General features: G+C 38.6%; 1 protein-coding gene across 1 annotated transcript in view; it reads left to right on the top strand.

Annotated features, from left to right (window-relative positions):
* Positions 1–18,124, top strand: part of CTNND2 (catenin delta 2) — a 287,386-nt gene that overhangs the window by 138,141 nt on the left and 131,121 nt on the right. Inside the window, exon 5 of the mRNA XM_009276983.2 lies at positions 3,091–3,274. Within this exon, the coding sequence (XP_009275258.1) occupies positions 3,091–3,274 (184 nt within the window). The remainder of the gene's footprint in view (positions 1–3,090; positions 3,275–18,124) is intronic.

Genomic DNA, 18,124 nt, shown 5'->3' with positions numbered 1-18,124 from the left:
CTCCAGAAGATACAACTTGGTACAGCAAGATCTTCATAGCAAGCATTCCCATAGACTCGTCTAAGAATCCTTCATCTGATGTCTGCACGACTAGTAATTAGTACTGAGACCCAAAATCCATCTTCCAGCTGGAACCAGCTGAATGCTTTCAGTACCAGTTTCTCCTTAGTTTTAAAGTCAAAATGAGATTGCAAGATACTTTCATGCGCTTCAGTTTGTTCTACGTAAGGGTGAAAAACTTCAACCTGCAAATAGATATGATCAGTCTGATGTAGCTATTTTTCTCTTTCTATGTAGCATCCAACACAACCTAAAGTGATCTGCAAATGGGGAGACAAAATGCCTACTCTGAATGCATCACAACCTTAAAAGCAAGGAGGAAATAAGATACTATGAACGCAAGTGATTGCGTAAAAGAATATTCAACACTGACCTGATTAGTTCCTTATTTCCCCTTCTCTCCCAAGAGTCAGTCTATGGATACTAAACTGTTGAGTTGGACTATTGAGTTGTTGGATTCACAGCTATCTTCCAATCCATATACAGCAGGATGGGTCCCACTATTCGTGGTGAATCACTGGTATGCCGAGTCTGGTCCCTTCCCTTCCTGTGGGCAGCTGTTGACACACAAATGATTTAGGGGGCAGTCGAGGCACCTCTGAGGCTATTCCAAACTTGCATATTTTGCGTGGATACCTAATTCGGTCAGGGCTTTCAGGGTAAGGTGGCAAATTACCTCAGTGACCAGCTCCTTACTATAGTCTTAAAGGGCACATAATGCATACATGCTCGAAAAACATGTTCACGGTCATATGGAGAAGAGGTAGCTCTATAATGGAAGCTACCTCAGGTAAAAGATTTATTTTTTTATCACTTCCCCTTGCAAAGTCAAGGGAATGGATCATCTTCTTAGACCCCACATAAATCTAGCTCCAGGTCATCCGCAGCAAAAGTAACGGGAAGTGAATTGCCAGTGCCCTTTCATAATTGCAAATCCTTAATTAAGGAAGGGTACAAGGAGGCACTTAAAATGCCAACCTCAGCAAGTAGCAGACTCCACTACTTGTGAGAATAAATTATAACTCATCAGAACAGAATTGGGTTTTTTCATTAATGTAGTTGGTAATATTCAGAGACTTAAAATTAGATAAAAGGCATTGTTCTAGGGTGGAAGACTCTTGTCTTACTCCTCAAAACCGTGTGTGAGGTACAAAACCTTTGAAGACTGTGTCAGGCTTACTGGGCAGTGCCGTTTTGCTTGATTCTGCCTTGACTTACAATCAGTTTAGCAGAAGGTAGAACAGCTAATTTAGTCTGGTGATCCCTTCACTCTCTTACTGTGAAGGTTTAATTTCCAGTTAGTGAAACCAGACCCCACTTTTTGGCTCTTGGGAGAATATGTAGGGTTTTATTTGGATTTGGAGCTCGCCTGTTACTATGGCAGTTTATTGAGCAAAAGCTCGTGTGCAGTGTCAAGTGGATTTTAAATAGAGAAAAAAGGGCTTAAGGAATATTTCTGGGCATCTCAACTATTGCTGAATACCAACTTACCATGATGTTTATGCGAGTTTACTTTTAATTAGCAAGAACCTAGAGTGAATAGAAAGTAGTGTATACATACACATTTTTAAGCATTTTGCTAGACAGGGCTCTTATGTTTGCTGCTTTTGTATTTTTTTCTGCTTTTCCAGTTTATGACTAGTTCTTGAAGCCCAAAGTACTGTTTTGTTGCCACCAAAGCACTCTTTTCTGCTTCATTTCCAAAATAGGACTTCACAAAAAAGCAACATATTGTCTTGCGTAAGAACTAAATCAGACCTTGAAGGGGAAAGATTTGCATCCTGATTCTCTACTTCTATATCATGCACATCATTTACACCTGTCTAGATAAATGTAAAAAAAGGCAACCACCTTGTTTTTTGTACTGACTAAAACCAGCAAAATACTAGGTATTTCAGGAATAGTAGATGTGCCAATAAAGCTTACCAAGAACAGGTCATAGAGAAGTGAGTATAAATATCTTTATGAAGGTCTTTATTCCTTTAAATACGGTATTACTTTTCATAAAGGCATTCAGAACAGAATTCAAACAAAGACTGTTTTCCCTTTAAAGCAGCAATTCTTAAATGAAAAAATGAACAGTATTCTTATTTCTGCTGGTTTGGGGTCTTTTTTGGTCTGTAGCTAAAGTCTGTCAGTTTCTGCCTGTTTATCACATACAGATTATTTTAAGGTGTGGGGTTTTTTTATTGATATGCTAAGCAAAATTTTGCATAACTGTCTTTGCATGCAGTTCCATATAAAATAATTAAGACTTGAAATTCTATAACTGAAACAGTCTCCCCATAGAGGTAATTAATTGTAAGGGGAAACCAAAAAATGTAGGTTGATTCCTGTTAATTACACCTCTCCTTCAGAACACAGAATGCTAAAGAAAGCCTTGAGCAAGTGGTGTTCTTGCTGCTGGTAGTATTCTGTAACTTTGTATAGTAAAATATTTACAAAATAAAAAATGGCCAGGATAATACCATACTTCTGTATCAGGTTATGAAGGAAGTCTTTTGGCTTGTAGTACCAACTAGCCTAGACAATACATTCTCCTTCATTACACTAAAGATCACAGAAAGAGTTCGGGGTTTGTTCTCTCAATGTGTATCTATCTACAGTGATAGTCTTAGCGTAAATCAGAACCTATTTTCTGCTATTGGCTTTTATTAATTTTATTTTGAAGGCAGAAATCTGAAGCCCAAGCCCTAAAAAAATACATGTAATACTCCTTCATTCCACATGTGGTTCACAGCCTAAATAAGCCTAGATCATAACGAGCTGCTCAGTTTTTAGGCTTAGCTCTGAGAAATTTTCAACGTTGCTGTGACTACTTGTTGTGTATTCAAGGCTATATTCCCACTGCAAAAGTCTGCAGGTGTCATTCAGCCCCATTTACAATGTAGTCTTATATTTTCTTGACAGAAACAGCTTTATTAAGCGCACCAATGCTGTGAAATGTTTTGGTGGGTTGTTTGTAAAAGGAAATCTATTCAATCTTTTTTGCAGTAAGTGTTAATTATTAGTCATTTGCTTTTTTTGTAGGAGTTCTCTGGAATCTATCCTCCTGTGATGCACTGAAAATGCCAATCATCCAGGATGCCCTCGCAGTGTTGACCAATGCAGTGATCATCCCTCACTCTGGATGGGAAAACTCTCCGCTCCAGGATGATCATAAAATACAACTCCATTCGTCACAGGTGCTGCGCAATGCCACTGGGTGCCTAAGGTGAGTACTGTGAAACATTTGCTTTGCCTTAATCATCTTGCTTTGGCTTGAATTGTTATTTCTCATTCTTAGGCATCTGCAAAGTAAATAATTGGTTTGTGTGTCAGCAAAGACAATGCCTTTCAGTGCTGTAAACTTAAAGCTGTAAATTAATTGGAAAACAAGCTTCAGGCCATTCAAAAAACAATCTCTAGAGGCGCTGCTGTGGGTTTTCCATATTTCTTTTCTTAACAGCTTTGGCCAATCTTCTCATCCAAGCTTGTATATTACAGATGTTTTTCTCCTTGTAGATTGGTCCCAGTTCCCAGTTGCTTAAGTGAAATCAATATGTTCTCACTATTACACCCAATTTAATCAGCACAAAAAGTAATGAAGATGCTCAAAGAAGTAACATGCCTTACGGGTTCCAGATGCCATTGCTGGAGTTATGATAAATAAATAAAGTAGATTTTTTCTGCTCTGTGAAAATGAGGAATGGATTTCAATAAGAGACCAATCAATTTAACATTGTGCAACTAGAATACTTAAAGAGATCCTTAACAAGTATGGTATTTATTTATATTTGTATGCCAAACTTGTATGTGCAGCACCAAGGTGCACTTATATAAATATGTGCAACATGATCTGTCCGTTCCTAAAAATCACTATAGATGTGAGAATGAAAATATGATGAGTAAGAAGCTTTTCAGTTCTGATAAAGCCTTACGAAAGGATTGAGTCATAGCAATTTCTGAATTCCAATCCGTATCATTTTGTTGAAATATTTTATAAAATTAGGCAAGTTCTTTTAAGCATTTTTTTTTCTCCTTGTATATTGGAGATTCTGTAATCGTATCTGAGAGACATGAAAATCGATTAGTTAATATTTTTACATACATCACAGAAAAATTGTTACGTGAATAGTATGTATCAGTAATACAATCTAAGTTGTATGCAGCATTCAAAGCAGATACCCATCAAAGAGCTAAATAAAAAAAAAAACATTGATTGGGAGGCAAAGTAAAATAGCAGTATTTTTTACATATCTATAGCAAGCACCTTTTTCTCTTTGTGCTGTTTCATCAAATTAACTGTCTCCCTTTCAGAAGTAATATCTGAAAAGTTTAAGGGAAAAAGTGATAATTATTGACAGTTTATATGTAATCAGAAGAGAATGAAATATAGAAGGTAGTAACTTCCATATTGCAAATATACTTGTATTGGACTTAAATGCAAGTATGTATATGTGAATACCAGCTATGTTGGGATATGTGACTGAAGCTAGGAATTTGTATCTGAGTTGTATTGATTTTGAAAAGAGTCTGGTAGTATAATTGTGTTGCATTACGTTCAAATCACTAGAAAAAAAGTTGCTCAAATCATTGTGACAGAAGTCATTCCATAAAGACATGTACCGTGTTATACTTTTCACACTTCCGATGTTTAACCTGTCTCAGTTAAAAAGCTGCTTCTGAAAGAAGTGTCCATTATTAATTTGGGGCTTCACGGTGCCTCTTATCTGAACGGGCATGTTCAGCGTTGGTCTCCCCACACCATAAGCTCTATCTTCCTGTTAATTTTTCCCAACTGCTTCTCAGGGACTGACGTCCATCCCTGATCCTGCAAACCTCAATTCATCCTACCTCATAGTTGATGGATTCGTTGCACATTGGTCTTGAAATCTTTCTTCTTTTTTTTTTTTTTGTGAGTGTATGTGCACGCCCATTTGCAAACTGATGTGAGCTTACTGTAGCCTGCACGCTGGGTCAACTTGAGGACATGTGGCCACATGAGAATGGTATGTTGCCTGATGAAATACACAGTGCTTTGCAGCAAGGCTTACTACCAAGTGCTTGATGGTACACTGTCATAGCAGAATGGCTTCTGGTCAGCTCATGCAAAATAAGCTCATATCTGCCTGCAAAAGACTGTGCATATTATAACTCTTGAATCCTTCCCAGGTAGCTGTAATAATTCGAATGGCTGTCCTGAGCAGGTTGGTCTTCCTTCTAAATCCAGGCCCTTCAACCATAGTATGGCCTTTTAATATCTTTCTGATCTCAAACCCTCCTTATTTCCCAGATGCACCTTTCTCTCCTCTCTAACTGCTTCAGATATTTATTTGGCCTTCATCCATCTTCTTTAGATAATTTCATCCCACGTAGTCTGTGTGGATGCTCTTTGGCAGAGCCAGAACATTTGGAGAGGGTTGAACTTACTTTTGCTTCACACCAGCAGGAGCTTTCTTGTTTACCTTTCCCCAGTCGCTGTTGAAAATCTCTCCCTCTCTGAACAAAATGTCAAGTTTGAGTTTGTGCAAGGAAGAAGAGTGTAAGTTGACCTCCGAAATGGTGACTGGATTCTTGTGTTGTATTCAGCTAAGATAATGGGACTGTAGGATGGAGGAAATAGTGAATGCCAGAAAGAAGAGATTAGAAAGCTCTGTGTTTTACTGGAGATGACTGGAGTAGCGCATGCTCTGTGCAGGTAGTATCTTAGCTAGCGTTCCTCAAATACCCACCACTCCCAATGAACTGAACAGCTCTCACACTCTCCACTTGTGACTAGTTACAAGCCTCGTATTTCCATTTCAAGATCTCACTGGATGGGGAGGTAATGAAAAGCAAGAAGATGTAATGGCATTGCTGGCTGAGACATGGCTGTGCTTACCTGGTAAATGGAAAGTCCATTGTCATCTTCCATGGGAGAATTTCTTCTAAGACTCTGGTTTGGTTGTGCTTCGCTGTTTTCTTTTTCTCTTTTTGTTTGAGTTGTTTTGAAGTTGATTTGAAGGGACACCGGTCAGTATCAGTTGCATCAGGATTATCAGTGACGGTGCTCAGTATCATAGGAAAAGTAGCTGTCTTCAGAATACTTGACAAATGTTTCTAAATCTCTGATGTTGACAAGTTTTAGAGACATCAGGTTGTATGACGTAAGGTTTAATGCTAACAAATATGCTAGGAGGCTTCTTTTTTTTTCAGTCTTCTGTGCCTTTGGCTTTTTGATGCATCCACTGTTGAAAGCTTTAAATAATATCTGATAGGTGCTGTAATACAATACATTCCATATACAATACTAATAAATAGTTTGCAATGACCATTATTTAGGAATAGCCAGATCTTTGTTTTGTGTTTTTCACTACAGTATATGAATTATTATTCTTTCTGCTGATCTTCCCTTTTCTCAGTTTCTTGATGAGAGTTTCTTACGGTTTTTTAATTTAGAAGTTGGCTATTAGCTACAAGTTTTAGTACTCTTTTCTGCTTATTCATTATCATTCTTGAGCAAGTTCTTAATACATTTAAAATTATGCTGTGTGGGACCAGTACTGCAACTCCAGTCGCACAGTAATCCAGCTGAAATCAGTATGAAATCATGTGAAAAACAGCAGCAAAATCGGACCTTCTTTTCCTGTTACTTTCTTCTTTCCTGAAATAGGTTATTTACAAACTCCACTTAATTCTTTTGTGATTTGGGGGGGGGGGAGCTTTAATACAATATTGTACTAATTAATTTCACATAACTTGAATACTTTGAAATGGTTTAGATAATTCAAAGCTCTAAATACTGCGTTATACCTATGAATTAAAAATTTATTCTTAGTGCTCATCTTTCATAAATTGCCAGACCTCAGTGTGACGTGCTAGAGTAATCACCCAATTTATTTGCCTCCCCACTGAGATACTACTACTTTACTTCATTAAGCTCTGTGAAAGTTTGAATTTTTTCCTTTTGGATTTCAGCTGTGACTTCTTTATTTGTGTTAGGGAAATACTGTATCTTTGGTTTATAGTTTCGGATTCATTTAGACTTATTAGGGAAAGTCAAGTGAAAACTTAATTTTGAATCCCAGTTATTTATAGGGGGGTTTACAATCCCTAATCTGAAATTTAGAAATCAAGAGGAGACATGTTGTACAATGTTGTCTTAATCTGAAGTGTCAAGCTTACTTATCACCAAACTAGATCTCCGTCCAAAGACTATCCGACAAAATCCCAGACAAAATCTTTTCAAGAGTTTTTGTCCTGATATACAGTCTGGAGCCTTGTTTTTTCCTAGGAATTTTAAGATGAATTTAAGTTAATAGAATCTCATCTGAGGACTTTAAGGAATTTTAAGATTTTACTGCTTTAAGATTCTGATCTGGTTTTAGATTCAAAATCATAAAATGCTGTGGTTTTCTTTCTTCCATGTTCTATTTAATTTTTCATCTTACAGTGAACGTATGGGGCAATTGTGAAAATCAAAGATCTATTAAAATATGTGTCTTCCCACCCCATTAGTTGATTAGAAGTTGTGTGGGAGAGTAACTCAGGAATTTTTTGTTTATAAAGCCCCATACCTTTCAGATTTTCATACTTGATACTTTCATCCTTGTCAAACCTTTCACAAAATACCATGAATTATTTTTCAACTGAAAAAAATACGTAGCAAGCTCTCAGAGTAGAAAAGCAAAGGGGAAAAGTGCTTTTAAAACATGAATTGAATGTAACTGACCCTGCAGTATTTTGTGGATAGATCAACTTTTGGAAGGAACAAATTACCTTGTTAAAACAGTTTGTGTTAACCATGATGCCTGAATATCACATGTTTTTAACTGTTTTGTGGATGAATGATCTGTTCCACAGACATTTACAGCTAATGCATTTATCCCACTGTCTTATTTCTGCTCCAGTTCTCTTCTAAGCATCCAAAGTCTGTTGATTCCTATTCTTAGGACCTTCTATAATCTGTTTTGAATATAACATTCTGCTGCATACTGACAAAAGAAAACATGGGAGCAGCATAAAATAAATAGCACAGACTGTATATCCATCATCTGTTTAGTTTCTTAAGAAATATACATATATATGACGAAACATTCTTTTATATATATATGAAACATGTTTCTTAAGAACTAAACTGATACATGTACATATGTGCATGTGTATATGTGTATACACATATAGACATAAAAGGGCTGATTACTGAAGCTAAAATATGTTTCTGTCTTTATGGACTGGTGCAAGCTCTGAATATCTTCAGTTGGGTATAAATGGAGCTGGCTTCTTACAGTAGGACCAGGACCTTGGCTGCTGATTTTATGATTCTCCTCCTATCAGCAGAACAGTCGTGTTTTGTCCATCACCATGTATGCTGTAGTGGATCTAGAGATGTTGGGCTTGCCAGCCCGTCTCAGTATCTCCCTTGCTTTTTCTGGAGCCCAGGAGCTCTTCTCAGGCTGACCTTGCAATCTTGTGCATCAGATAACAAGAAAGCCCATGCTCCATTAAGAAGCCTGTCAGAATCCAAAGTTAGAACAAAACGCATATTAATTGTGTGTTTCCACTGGCAGCCTACTCAAGGGAGGGACTTCTACTTAAGGGAGGGACTTCTACTACAAATGGTTCCAGCAAGCAAGAGGCATGGGAGCAAGACAACTACCTAGAGGGATACTGAGGCAGGGTTATCCACTTGTAGAGAGTAAGCTGTCCAAATCCAAACCCACAATTTTTCCTCCTCTTAGCCTCTTCAAATCCAGTCTTATCCTGGAGAGAGGGGTAGTCACCACTGTTCTTGTCTTTTTAATACATTTTGAGCTATTAAAATTACAAAGCTGGTGTAATTCACATCCAAGGACCATCAGATCAGTAGATTTGATGCCAATTATCTAGCTACATTCTATGAATGTATTGCGGTGAAACACGTTATATTTTACATAGTCTACAGAGTTACACACCATGTGTTAAATCTCATTTGGCCACAACTAGGATGTTGAATCAGGTTAGAGAGTTCATAAACTCCAGGGTTCTACTGGCTATACTGGTGTGTCTGTTGTTAAACACTCTCCTGACAGCTCTCCTCAGCTTGGGAATTTCTCTAGGACCTGGAGATGGAAGTAAATGCAGAGGAAAGCCTTGTCAAGAAGCTAAGGAAAAGCTTAGTTTTAATGTCTGGTTCTGTGAAGTTCAATCCCTTTTCACTAAAACTTAAATCCTTATTAAAATTATACCATTTATGCTCCTGGGTCCCAGCAACAACAAGCTGTGGAGGAACTGAGGGGGTAATGTCAATTCTCCATTATTTTGAAGAAACCGAGAAGGATTCCTGACATGTACCGTATGAATGACTACCAGATAATTTCCAATTTAATATAAATGAAGGTATCTTGATCACAACTTCTACATCTTGTCTTTGCAGTTAAAGCTGCATGGCATATTGCTTACTTTTAAATATATTAGCTCAGAAGTTCTGTATTACTTGTACGCGATGAATTCTAGAAAACTGTCTTTAATAACCTTGATAATGCCTCCCAGAGTACCATACGGGAACATAGTTCACAGGAGAGAAAATGAGCTGAACTGCTGTTTCTTGTCTTTTAAAACAAGATAGAAAGGAGTAAACTCGTAAGTTGCATTTACCTAATGGCAGGCATTTTAATCAGTGAGTAGGTGTCTATGTAAGAGCCTGGTTTTTAGAAGCTTTGAGTATTTCTAGACTATCACTGACTTACCAGCTCTGAAAATCATTTGTAGTTTTGATGTTGTTGGTGAGTTTAAGTGTCAAATTTCAGGCACCTCAATTCAAAAGTTTCAGACAGGCTGCTTTCATGAGCATGAACTATGCAAAATTTATTTTTAAAAAGGCCTAAAACTTTCACTAGCTCATATATAAAAATGAGCTGGTCTTCCAATCACAAACCAAAATGGGAAAAATCACGGGAAATTAATAAGAGTCAGTCTGCTGTGGAAAATGTATTTCACCTTTTCAAGAAGTTGAAAGGTCCAGTCTCGAAAAAAGTCACAAACCGGTCGTGAGAGGCCACAATGATTGCATCCCAGTTAAGCATAAAGTTTCAGAGGCAAATTTCTGCAAGATACGAGAGAGATTGTTCCTTACTGAATGCTGCGATCGTTCAGAAATGTAGCTGAAATAAAAATCTAATGTTAAGATTCGGGGGGGGGAAGACAGGGGAGGAGGGGGAGGGAGATTTTAGTATGAATAGATCAGTGTCCTCTGATTGCTGCTGTAATATTTTTATTCAGAAGATACTCGAGGGAAAAGTACCAACAGAATTAAATGTGTAGCTGTGTCAGATACTTAAGCACCCCACTTTTTCTTCACAGTGCAGTTACTCCCACTTTGCATATTCATGAACAAACTTATAAGGTTTATACAAGGTCATACTGTATTAATTATAGCAGTGGTATTCAAATAGCACTCTGAAGTTTAATGCTTTTTCAGCATTTCTGGTAAAAGCATTACTTCAACCTATCAAATTGATGCTAAAAATTCCACATAGCTCTGGAAGTTCATTATGGGCTCAAGCTGATCAAAATCTCAACCAGAAATTTTGTTTTTAAACTGATGTTATGGAATGTCTTTTGTATTCTCCTTTGGTCTGAAAAATAGTACAGCATAATTCCAGACACTTTTTGCTCTCCTATACTTAAAACATGTGACAAGCTTTGGTGGCGTACTTCCTTCCTCCATCATTTTGTCTGATAAGAGGTATTGGGCTGCTCTGCCTAAATCTGCCTTCAAACACAGAAGGAACTCCCAATGTATTGATTTTGCACTGAGAGCCAAAAAGTGATCTGTCAACATCCATCTTCAAAATATTATTTAAGTGATCCCTGGGCAAACGAGGAAACTCATTCATATTTCAATGGGGCTTCATGTTTGGATACAAATTAGAAATATTGGACCTATATGTCAGAGTCTGATAATTTAGGACCTAGCTGAAATTTAGTTCCTATTCTTCAACTAGGATCTTTTATTCTCTTTAACATGAATGTATGTGGTTTTTTTAGGGAAAAAACCCAACAACTTAACTGGGTGCCATACAGTTATAAGTATTTACTTGTTGCTGTGGCAGGAGTGTGTTCTTCCTGTAATTTACTAATTTACTGTTGCTGGAAATTATACACGCACATATGAAAAGAATGAATGTGCCTCAGTACCTCTGCTTTCATGTTATGATATTCTTAGGCTCAGCAGCGATGACAAAACTATCAACTGCTGCCTCTTAGGCTGAATGGCTTATGGTGTACCCTAGCCTTGGATTAGGGATGTGTTGAATATCTCAAGTATGTTTTGAATACTGACTATTTTCCCAGCTTTTGATGGTTTTAATTCCTTTCAGATTGAATGCCTGCTGCTAACTAGTGCCTAATGTGAAAATTAAATGGCCTCTCATATTTGCATGGTTAGGTAGTGTTAATTTACATGTCCTTCTGTCAGAAGCTTAAGCCATGTGGATGTGAATGCTCTGAAAAAAATGAAAGTTTGTTTTGTGAAGGGGCTTAGATTCTGTGGGTTTTTTTTCATTTCGGAACAGTTTTCCTTTATGGAATAGTGAGTGTTAGCTTGGCAGACACTGTAGTAAAGTATGATCTGAATCTTGGTGGCCTGCTGACTTGATTAGGGCTGACTCCAAGCCCAACTGACTACAGCGGGCCTCCTTCTCTCTGGCCAGCTGCAGAGCTGAGTATCACAGTGGCACAGCTGTTTTCTTTTGGGGAAGAGTCCCCAAGCCTGTGTGGCATGCATGTATTTTAGAAAGTGTCAGCGCGTCCATGCGGTCACTGCGTGGGAAGCTGAAGAGATGGAGCCAATTCTGTTCTCAGCTATCTGGGCCCATTGGACAAAATCACAAGGGCCACAGGTGTCAGTGGGAACCAGAGTGTACCTCTGTTGTTGCTTTGCTGACTATCCAAAATCCTGGATAGTCCTTTTCGAATGGGTACTTTGAAAAACTGGTATAATCTGGCTCCACAGGAAATATTATTTGTCTCAGCATGAGAGAAAATCTGATTGTGACAATTCTGTTGCACCACTCATGGTCATGGTGACTGATGATAGAGGATGATGTTTTACTTACCCAAGGAAAACAAGAAACACAGTCATCCTCAATTCCACCACAGATACTGAAATAATATTCAGTAAGGTTGAGGTTCTTTGGTGCTAATCGCTTGATTTGTATATTAACTAGATTTTCTCCTCTTAAAACTGTTTGCATTTCTAGGCAATATGAAAAAGGAACATGTGAAAACACATGGCCCTGCATAGTGAAGAAAAGGCAGGGCATACTTGTGCAGCTTTCCCTCATTATCTTATGATAGACTGCTTCAAATCTGAAGAAACTTCCCCTAGGAGTGAGAAGATCATTTTGTCTCTTTGCTCAGTCTGAGGATTTTCAGTAGAGAGATCTGTGTGAAGCGCGCTGAGCTTGCTTCATCCTTCTGGATAAGCCGGCCAACATCACAGAGTAAACGTTTTATCACCCCCTTTCAGAATGTTTTGGGCATGTGAACTGTCTGACTTCAAGCACAAGCGTAATTAATGCCAGCAGCTCAAGTTGAGCCAGTGCTCAAGTCTTTTGCTGCGAGAAGGCTTTGATGGCATTCCGCATTTCTGCAAGTTGGTGAGCTACTGAGAGCTCGTGAGAAACGCTCTCCGGTAATATCCTTAGCGCTGAAGCCCTAAGACCTGCAGTCCCCACTAACCACACTTACAAACTTTTTTTACTTTTATCTGTTTTGGAAATATTTTCCCGGGAAGCCTCCTGATGAAGTGAGTAAATAAATAAAAATATGGCTCTTGGGGGGTGTGTTGAAATAGGCTACAGACTGCCAAGCCTGCTTAGCTTACAGTCCACTCACAATGTCTGAGCTGAAGGCTGAAAAGCAGCAGATCATTTCTGGATGTCATCTTTTGTGAAACTTTGCCCAGTGAGTGTTGAGCTTGTGTTCTTACTGTCACTACACATCTCCATAGAGGAGTTTTAGCACTTCCTAAGATTTTTCCTTGAGTAGAGAGGACGATCTAATGAGAACACTTTGAGAAGGGAAGATGAAGTCCATTACTTGCAATCAAATGGTTTTCTCCCTTTCTGAGAGGATTAGCAAAGTGGACAGTTAATTTGGGGGTAAATTGAGACTTTTATAAAGACTGAACTAAAAAGCATGTGATGCCCATCACTAATTCAGTTTCATCATTTTTATTCAATTTGCAAATTTCTCTGGATGTGATAAAAACTAACACTCTCACACATGGAGTGAGAGGGTTCAAAGCTAGGGCAAGGTGATGCGGATTTCCAGCTATAGCTCACTAATACGCACACAGCCTTGCGGACACTGCCTCAGAAAGGCAACAACAGAACAGGACGAGAGGATTTTCCTGTCTTCTGCCAGCAAAGTCTGTGCGAAGTTTCTGTCTAATATGGCAGGCAGGGTGGAAGACTTCCCTCTTTAAAAATTAGTTAAACAAAGATACCAGAGGTTTGTGGGGTTTAGGGTTTTTTCCTATTGCCTTCCCTAAATTAGCTTCATATTGTATTTTCAAGTTCTGTATTACTGTTGAGAAAGTTTCCTTTGGAAAGAATGAACACATTCTATTTAAAAAAAAAAAAAAATCCTGTATTTTAACTGCATCTGCATGTACTATATAAAAACATTTAACATCTGCCTGATAGTATTTTTAGCTGGGATCGCACACTACATACAGAGGATTTCTGTGACAAAGTACTTCTGAAGTATTCATCCTAGTGTAGTGTTTTTACTTTCACAACTCAGTTCTTTTTGTCAGGTACTCATTTATTATAGTTAGTTGGTTACAGCTTCAGCATTTTCCCTTGAAGGACAGTAGCATTGTGATATGCCTCCTCCTCTTCCCCTGCTGTCATTCACCCATCTTTATATCTGATTTACTATGCACAAAAGCACAATACTTGGAAAGTGTTTCAAAAGAGAGAGCATAATGGGGCACAATGTAGGTGTTGTGCATATACAAATGTGGGTGATTTTTTTTTTAATCCACTAACAAAGTAAAAATATATAATGAATTAGAAAATAAAAATATTTCATTTACATCAAAATACTCATTCAATTCCCTGGGTTCTTTTTATAGAATTAATTTGTGTTGAGGACCTTTTTCAGTAGACTGGTCGAATTGATTGACTTTGATTGATACCTGCTGTCTTTGGTTGCCAGACTTCATGCTAAGAGGGAGTGTCTTCTAATCTATGCAAATATGAGAAAATTTGCACTATCATCTGTAGTTTCGGTAGTTACCCATGTGTTACAGTTAGCTGCTTGTGCTCACAGTCTGGTTGCACTCCAGGCTGCTCAGGCGAGCACTTGCAGTCAATGGGTAGACCTAGAGCTGCCTGGCCTTGGGCACAGCTTGTGACCTCAGAAGTATTTAGGTTTTGTAGCCCCGCAGAAACGAGAGATCTCGTATTTAGTTAACAAACTGGGTGGGAGGCCTTTCTTTTTATAGGCCATGTGATAAAGGGGGCACAGCAGAGACGAATTACTCTGTTTACATTCACCTACAGCATGACCAAGTGGCAGAAACAAGCATTTACGAGTTTGCACGAATATTTGCTGTGCACAAGAGAATGATCAACCCCTGGGACAAATTTAAGAAGGAAGATGCAGCTTTATTAACTTCACACTAAGGATGGTGATGTAACTAGGGTGATGTCTTCTACGCTAGACATCATCTGTCTTGGAAACAGCATAGTCCTCCTTAGCCCACTCCTTGGCACAATCGTGTCACCCTTCCCTGTCACTAGGTTGCAGAGGTTACTGAGGACAAGAGCTCAGTACCAATCCCCACACAGGCACAGGATCCACCAGCAAAATCAGGTGGAGCATGGCTGCCGCTGGGATCACCAGCGCTGAAACAGGGGAAAGGGAGATTCACGTGAATGATGAATTTTTCTGAACTGAAATTTTGCACAATTCACAGGAATGATGTGGGAATTTTTAATTCTTTTTACAGGAATAATGTGTTTGCTTTTTTTGTTTTGTTTTGGCTTTACTTTTGAGAGGACTGGTAATTTTGGTTTTGCCTTCAGTTAGATTGTAGAAAAGTGGACTAAAAGAGTCTTTGGGCACTGAAATAATCCCAGATTTTCCAGAATTTTTTTTTTTTTTCATTGAGGGTTTTTTTGTTTGGGTTTTAATCAAGAAAACTGAGGTACCCAAAGTTAAGTAGGCAGCATCTCCACCTGGGAGGAGTTAAGGGAAATCATTCACATTCCTTTGATTATAAAAGCAATTTGTGACTTGTTTTAGGTGGCTTGCTTAACTAGGCACCGGAATTAAGTGCTGGTTGTGTAGATGCACGCTACTCCTGTATGTCACATTTCTGTATACATAGATGATCTTCTGTAAATAATCAGATTGTTTTACCATTTGCTCCTCCAAACCTATAGGTACTTTAAATACTTTGATATGATTATTTTCTAGAATGAAAATATATCATTACTTGTAAATACCCCAGAAAGAAAGATGTGTGTGCATCTGTGTGGGGGTTTGCATGTGTTTATATCGCTATACACTTTCTTTTTTTGGTACTGTTTCTGGACTGAATAACAGCAGTTGGTAGTATTTCTTTTCAGAAAGTAGAAAGTTACTGCATTAGCACAAACATTTTATTCTAGAAACGTGGCTCCACATATTGTAAAAACACATAGAAAGCATTAACCGATTAATTATGCTCCATAATTCTCCGACATATCTCTGTCTAGACTATAATGGATGCAGTATTGCTTCTGCCAGGGTTGCATTTTGCTTTACCTTCTTGCAGACATACTGCAATAAGTGTAATTACTAAATAGGGGCTAATTTATGTAAACAAATGTTAGTTTTTCATAGCATGAGCCCTATCATTATGTTTTATTGCTAGTGGATCTGTTATATAGTCAGCCATTCTTCAAGGGCTTGGGTAGATCATAATTATAAATTATCTTTATACTGTAAACTCGAAAGATTTAGAGTTTACAAAGTGAAAGTGGTGTAATCCCTAGATACGATGATTGTTTTCTCTCCTCCAAGTATGTGAGAACTTTAGTTGATCGTGCTTTAGCAAAGTAAATATATCTTACTTTGTAAGGGTACTCAAATTATTTTGTAGTTAGTACACGGAGAGTTTGGGGGATGTTAATGCAAACCACATCTTGCACTATCAGACATAATAGGTAAAAACAAATGTGCGAGAACTGGAATATTTTTAATACTTTGATAACTGTCATGTACTGGCCTTCATCTATCAAAAACCTTAGGGGTAGCTGCCACACAGTAAAAGTAATTGACTTCCATTGCTCCTTATAAGCCAAGCTAACCTAATGGCTCCCATTCTTAAATCGAGTGCAGGAATTTATTATGACGGTAAGAGTTAAACTATCCACCAGTTTTCTTCTTGGTTTCCAATAATACCGACAGTACCTTTCCTTCCTTCCTTTCTCCCTCCCTCTCTCCTCCCTTCCTTAAGAAGGAGAAAGAAGAAGAAAGAAAAGAAAGAAAGAAAAAAGGAAAAAAGAAAGAGAGAAGGAGATTGATCGTGTTTACAACGACATTTAATAACCGGAGGTTTTCTCGGTGCAGACATGCAGTGGTTTGGGGAATGTGACTCTTGGCAGGCATCTAAGCCTATTCATTCCTTTCCTGCTTAATCATTCATTTCACACTTATTCTTCTCTGTTGGAGGTCTGTCCTTGTGCTGTTTATTTTGTAAAGTTCATGTGTTCAGTAAAATAGAAATTATTTCCCTATCTTATCAATAATAAATACTTGTTAGTGCTTAAAATCTGTAGTGAGAAACAGAACAGTTTCCAGCAGGTGCCAGTCTGGAGTTTGCTCTGCTCTTTTCATAGTTCATGTGAAATTAATTTAGTGACCTCGGCACAATTCCTGCTACTGTCTCACTGAAAGCGATACTACTGTTGTCAGTCCTTGATACCCAGGCAGGAAACGGGAATGATGTTGGCAGTAGAACTGGAAGGCTAACTTGCAGCACTGGGTAGGTGTACCTGCAGCAGCTTCACATCACCATGTTCAGCCAGCGGTACAGCCTATTGCATTCGGTATAAACCTCCTGCGGGCCTGGGCTATACATTTAGATTGTTACTCTCATCTGTAGTGGCATACTTTCCCTCTTAACTTTGGTTGTTCACAGTACCTGCCTATGCTTTGGTCATTCCTCCTGACAGCAGCACCAATGTATCCTGGCACTCACAAATTCAATGAATTTTGAAGCCTCTGTGCAGCTGCTTCATAGGAGAAGGGTGCTTACTGAATTTAAAAAAAAAAACTTGGTGAGAACTTGGGAACAAACCACCCTGTTGTACAGGAAGACTGGAAATTATGGCAGAAGACTCACTTGGGTAAACAGAAAGCTTCCTGAAGCACAAAAAGAGACCAAGGAGTGGAAACCAGAACAACAAAGGAGTATGGAAAGCCTTGGTTCTGCTCTTGGAGATAAAATGAGGAAGATCAAAGCCTGGCTGGAGCTAACTAGGGACACAAAGAGTCACAGCAGTGGATTTTACAGGCATATGTATCCTGAAAGCAGAAAGAAGTTGAGGGGAACGTGAGCCTATTGATGCATGGGGAAGACAAATTAGTGATGGACAAAAGGGAAAAGACTGAAGAACTCAACACCTTTTGTGCCTCACTCTTATCAGGCAAACCTTGCTCTTAGAATCCTGTACATTTCAGCATGTTTTAGGAAGGAGAAGGAGAAGCCAGCAATGGGCAAGCAACAGGTTAAGGACTATTTGGAGAAAATAGATATATTCAGATCCATGAAACTGGATGGGATTTACCCAAGGGTACTGCAAGAGAAGCTGGTTGATACAGTTGTGAGGCACCTATCATGCTGGTGTTTGGGGGAGGTGTCTGAGGACTAGAGAAAGGCTAAAAATTTATCTGTCTTTGAGGAGAACAAAAAGGACAGTCTGGAGACCACCTTTACCTCAAACCCTGTGTCATGGTTTAACCTCAGTCGGCAACTGAGCACCACACAGCTGCTGGCTCACTCCCCCCGCCCCACCCCACCCACCTACCCCCCCCGGTGGGATGGGGGAGAGAATTGGAA

The sequence above is a fragment of the Aptenodytes forsteri genome, unplaced genomic scaffold (assembly GCF_000699145.1).
Source record: "Aptenodytes forsteri isolate BGI_AS27 unplaced genomic scaffold, ASM69914v1 Scaffold322, whole genome shotgun sequence".
NCBI classification, from domain to species: Eukaryota; Metazoa; Chordata; class Aves; order Sphenisciformes; family Spheniscidae; genus Aptenodytes; species Aptenodytes forsteri.
Note: the sequence above shows the minus strand (reverse complement) of the source record. Positions and strands in the feature narration are given on the sequence as shown.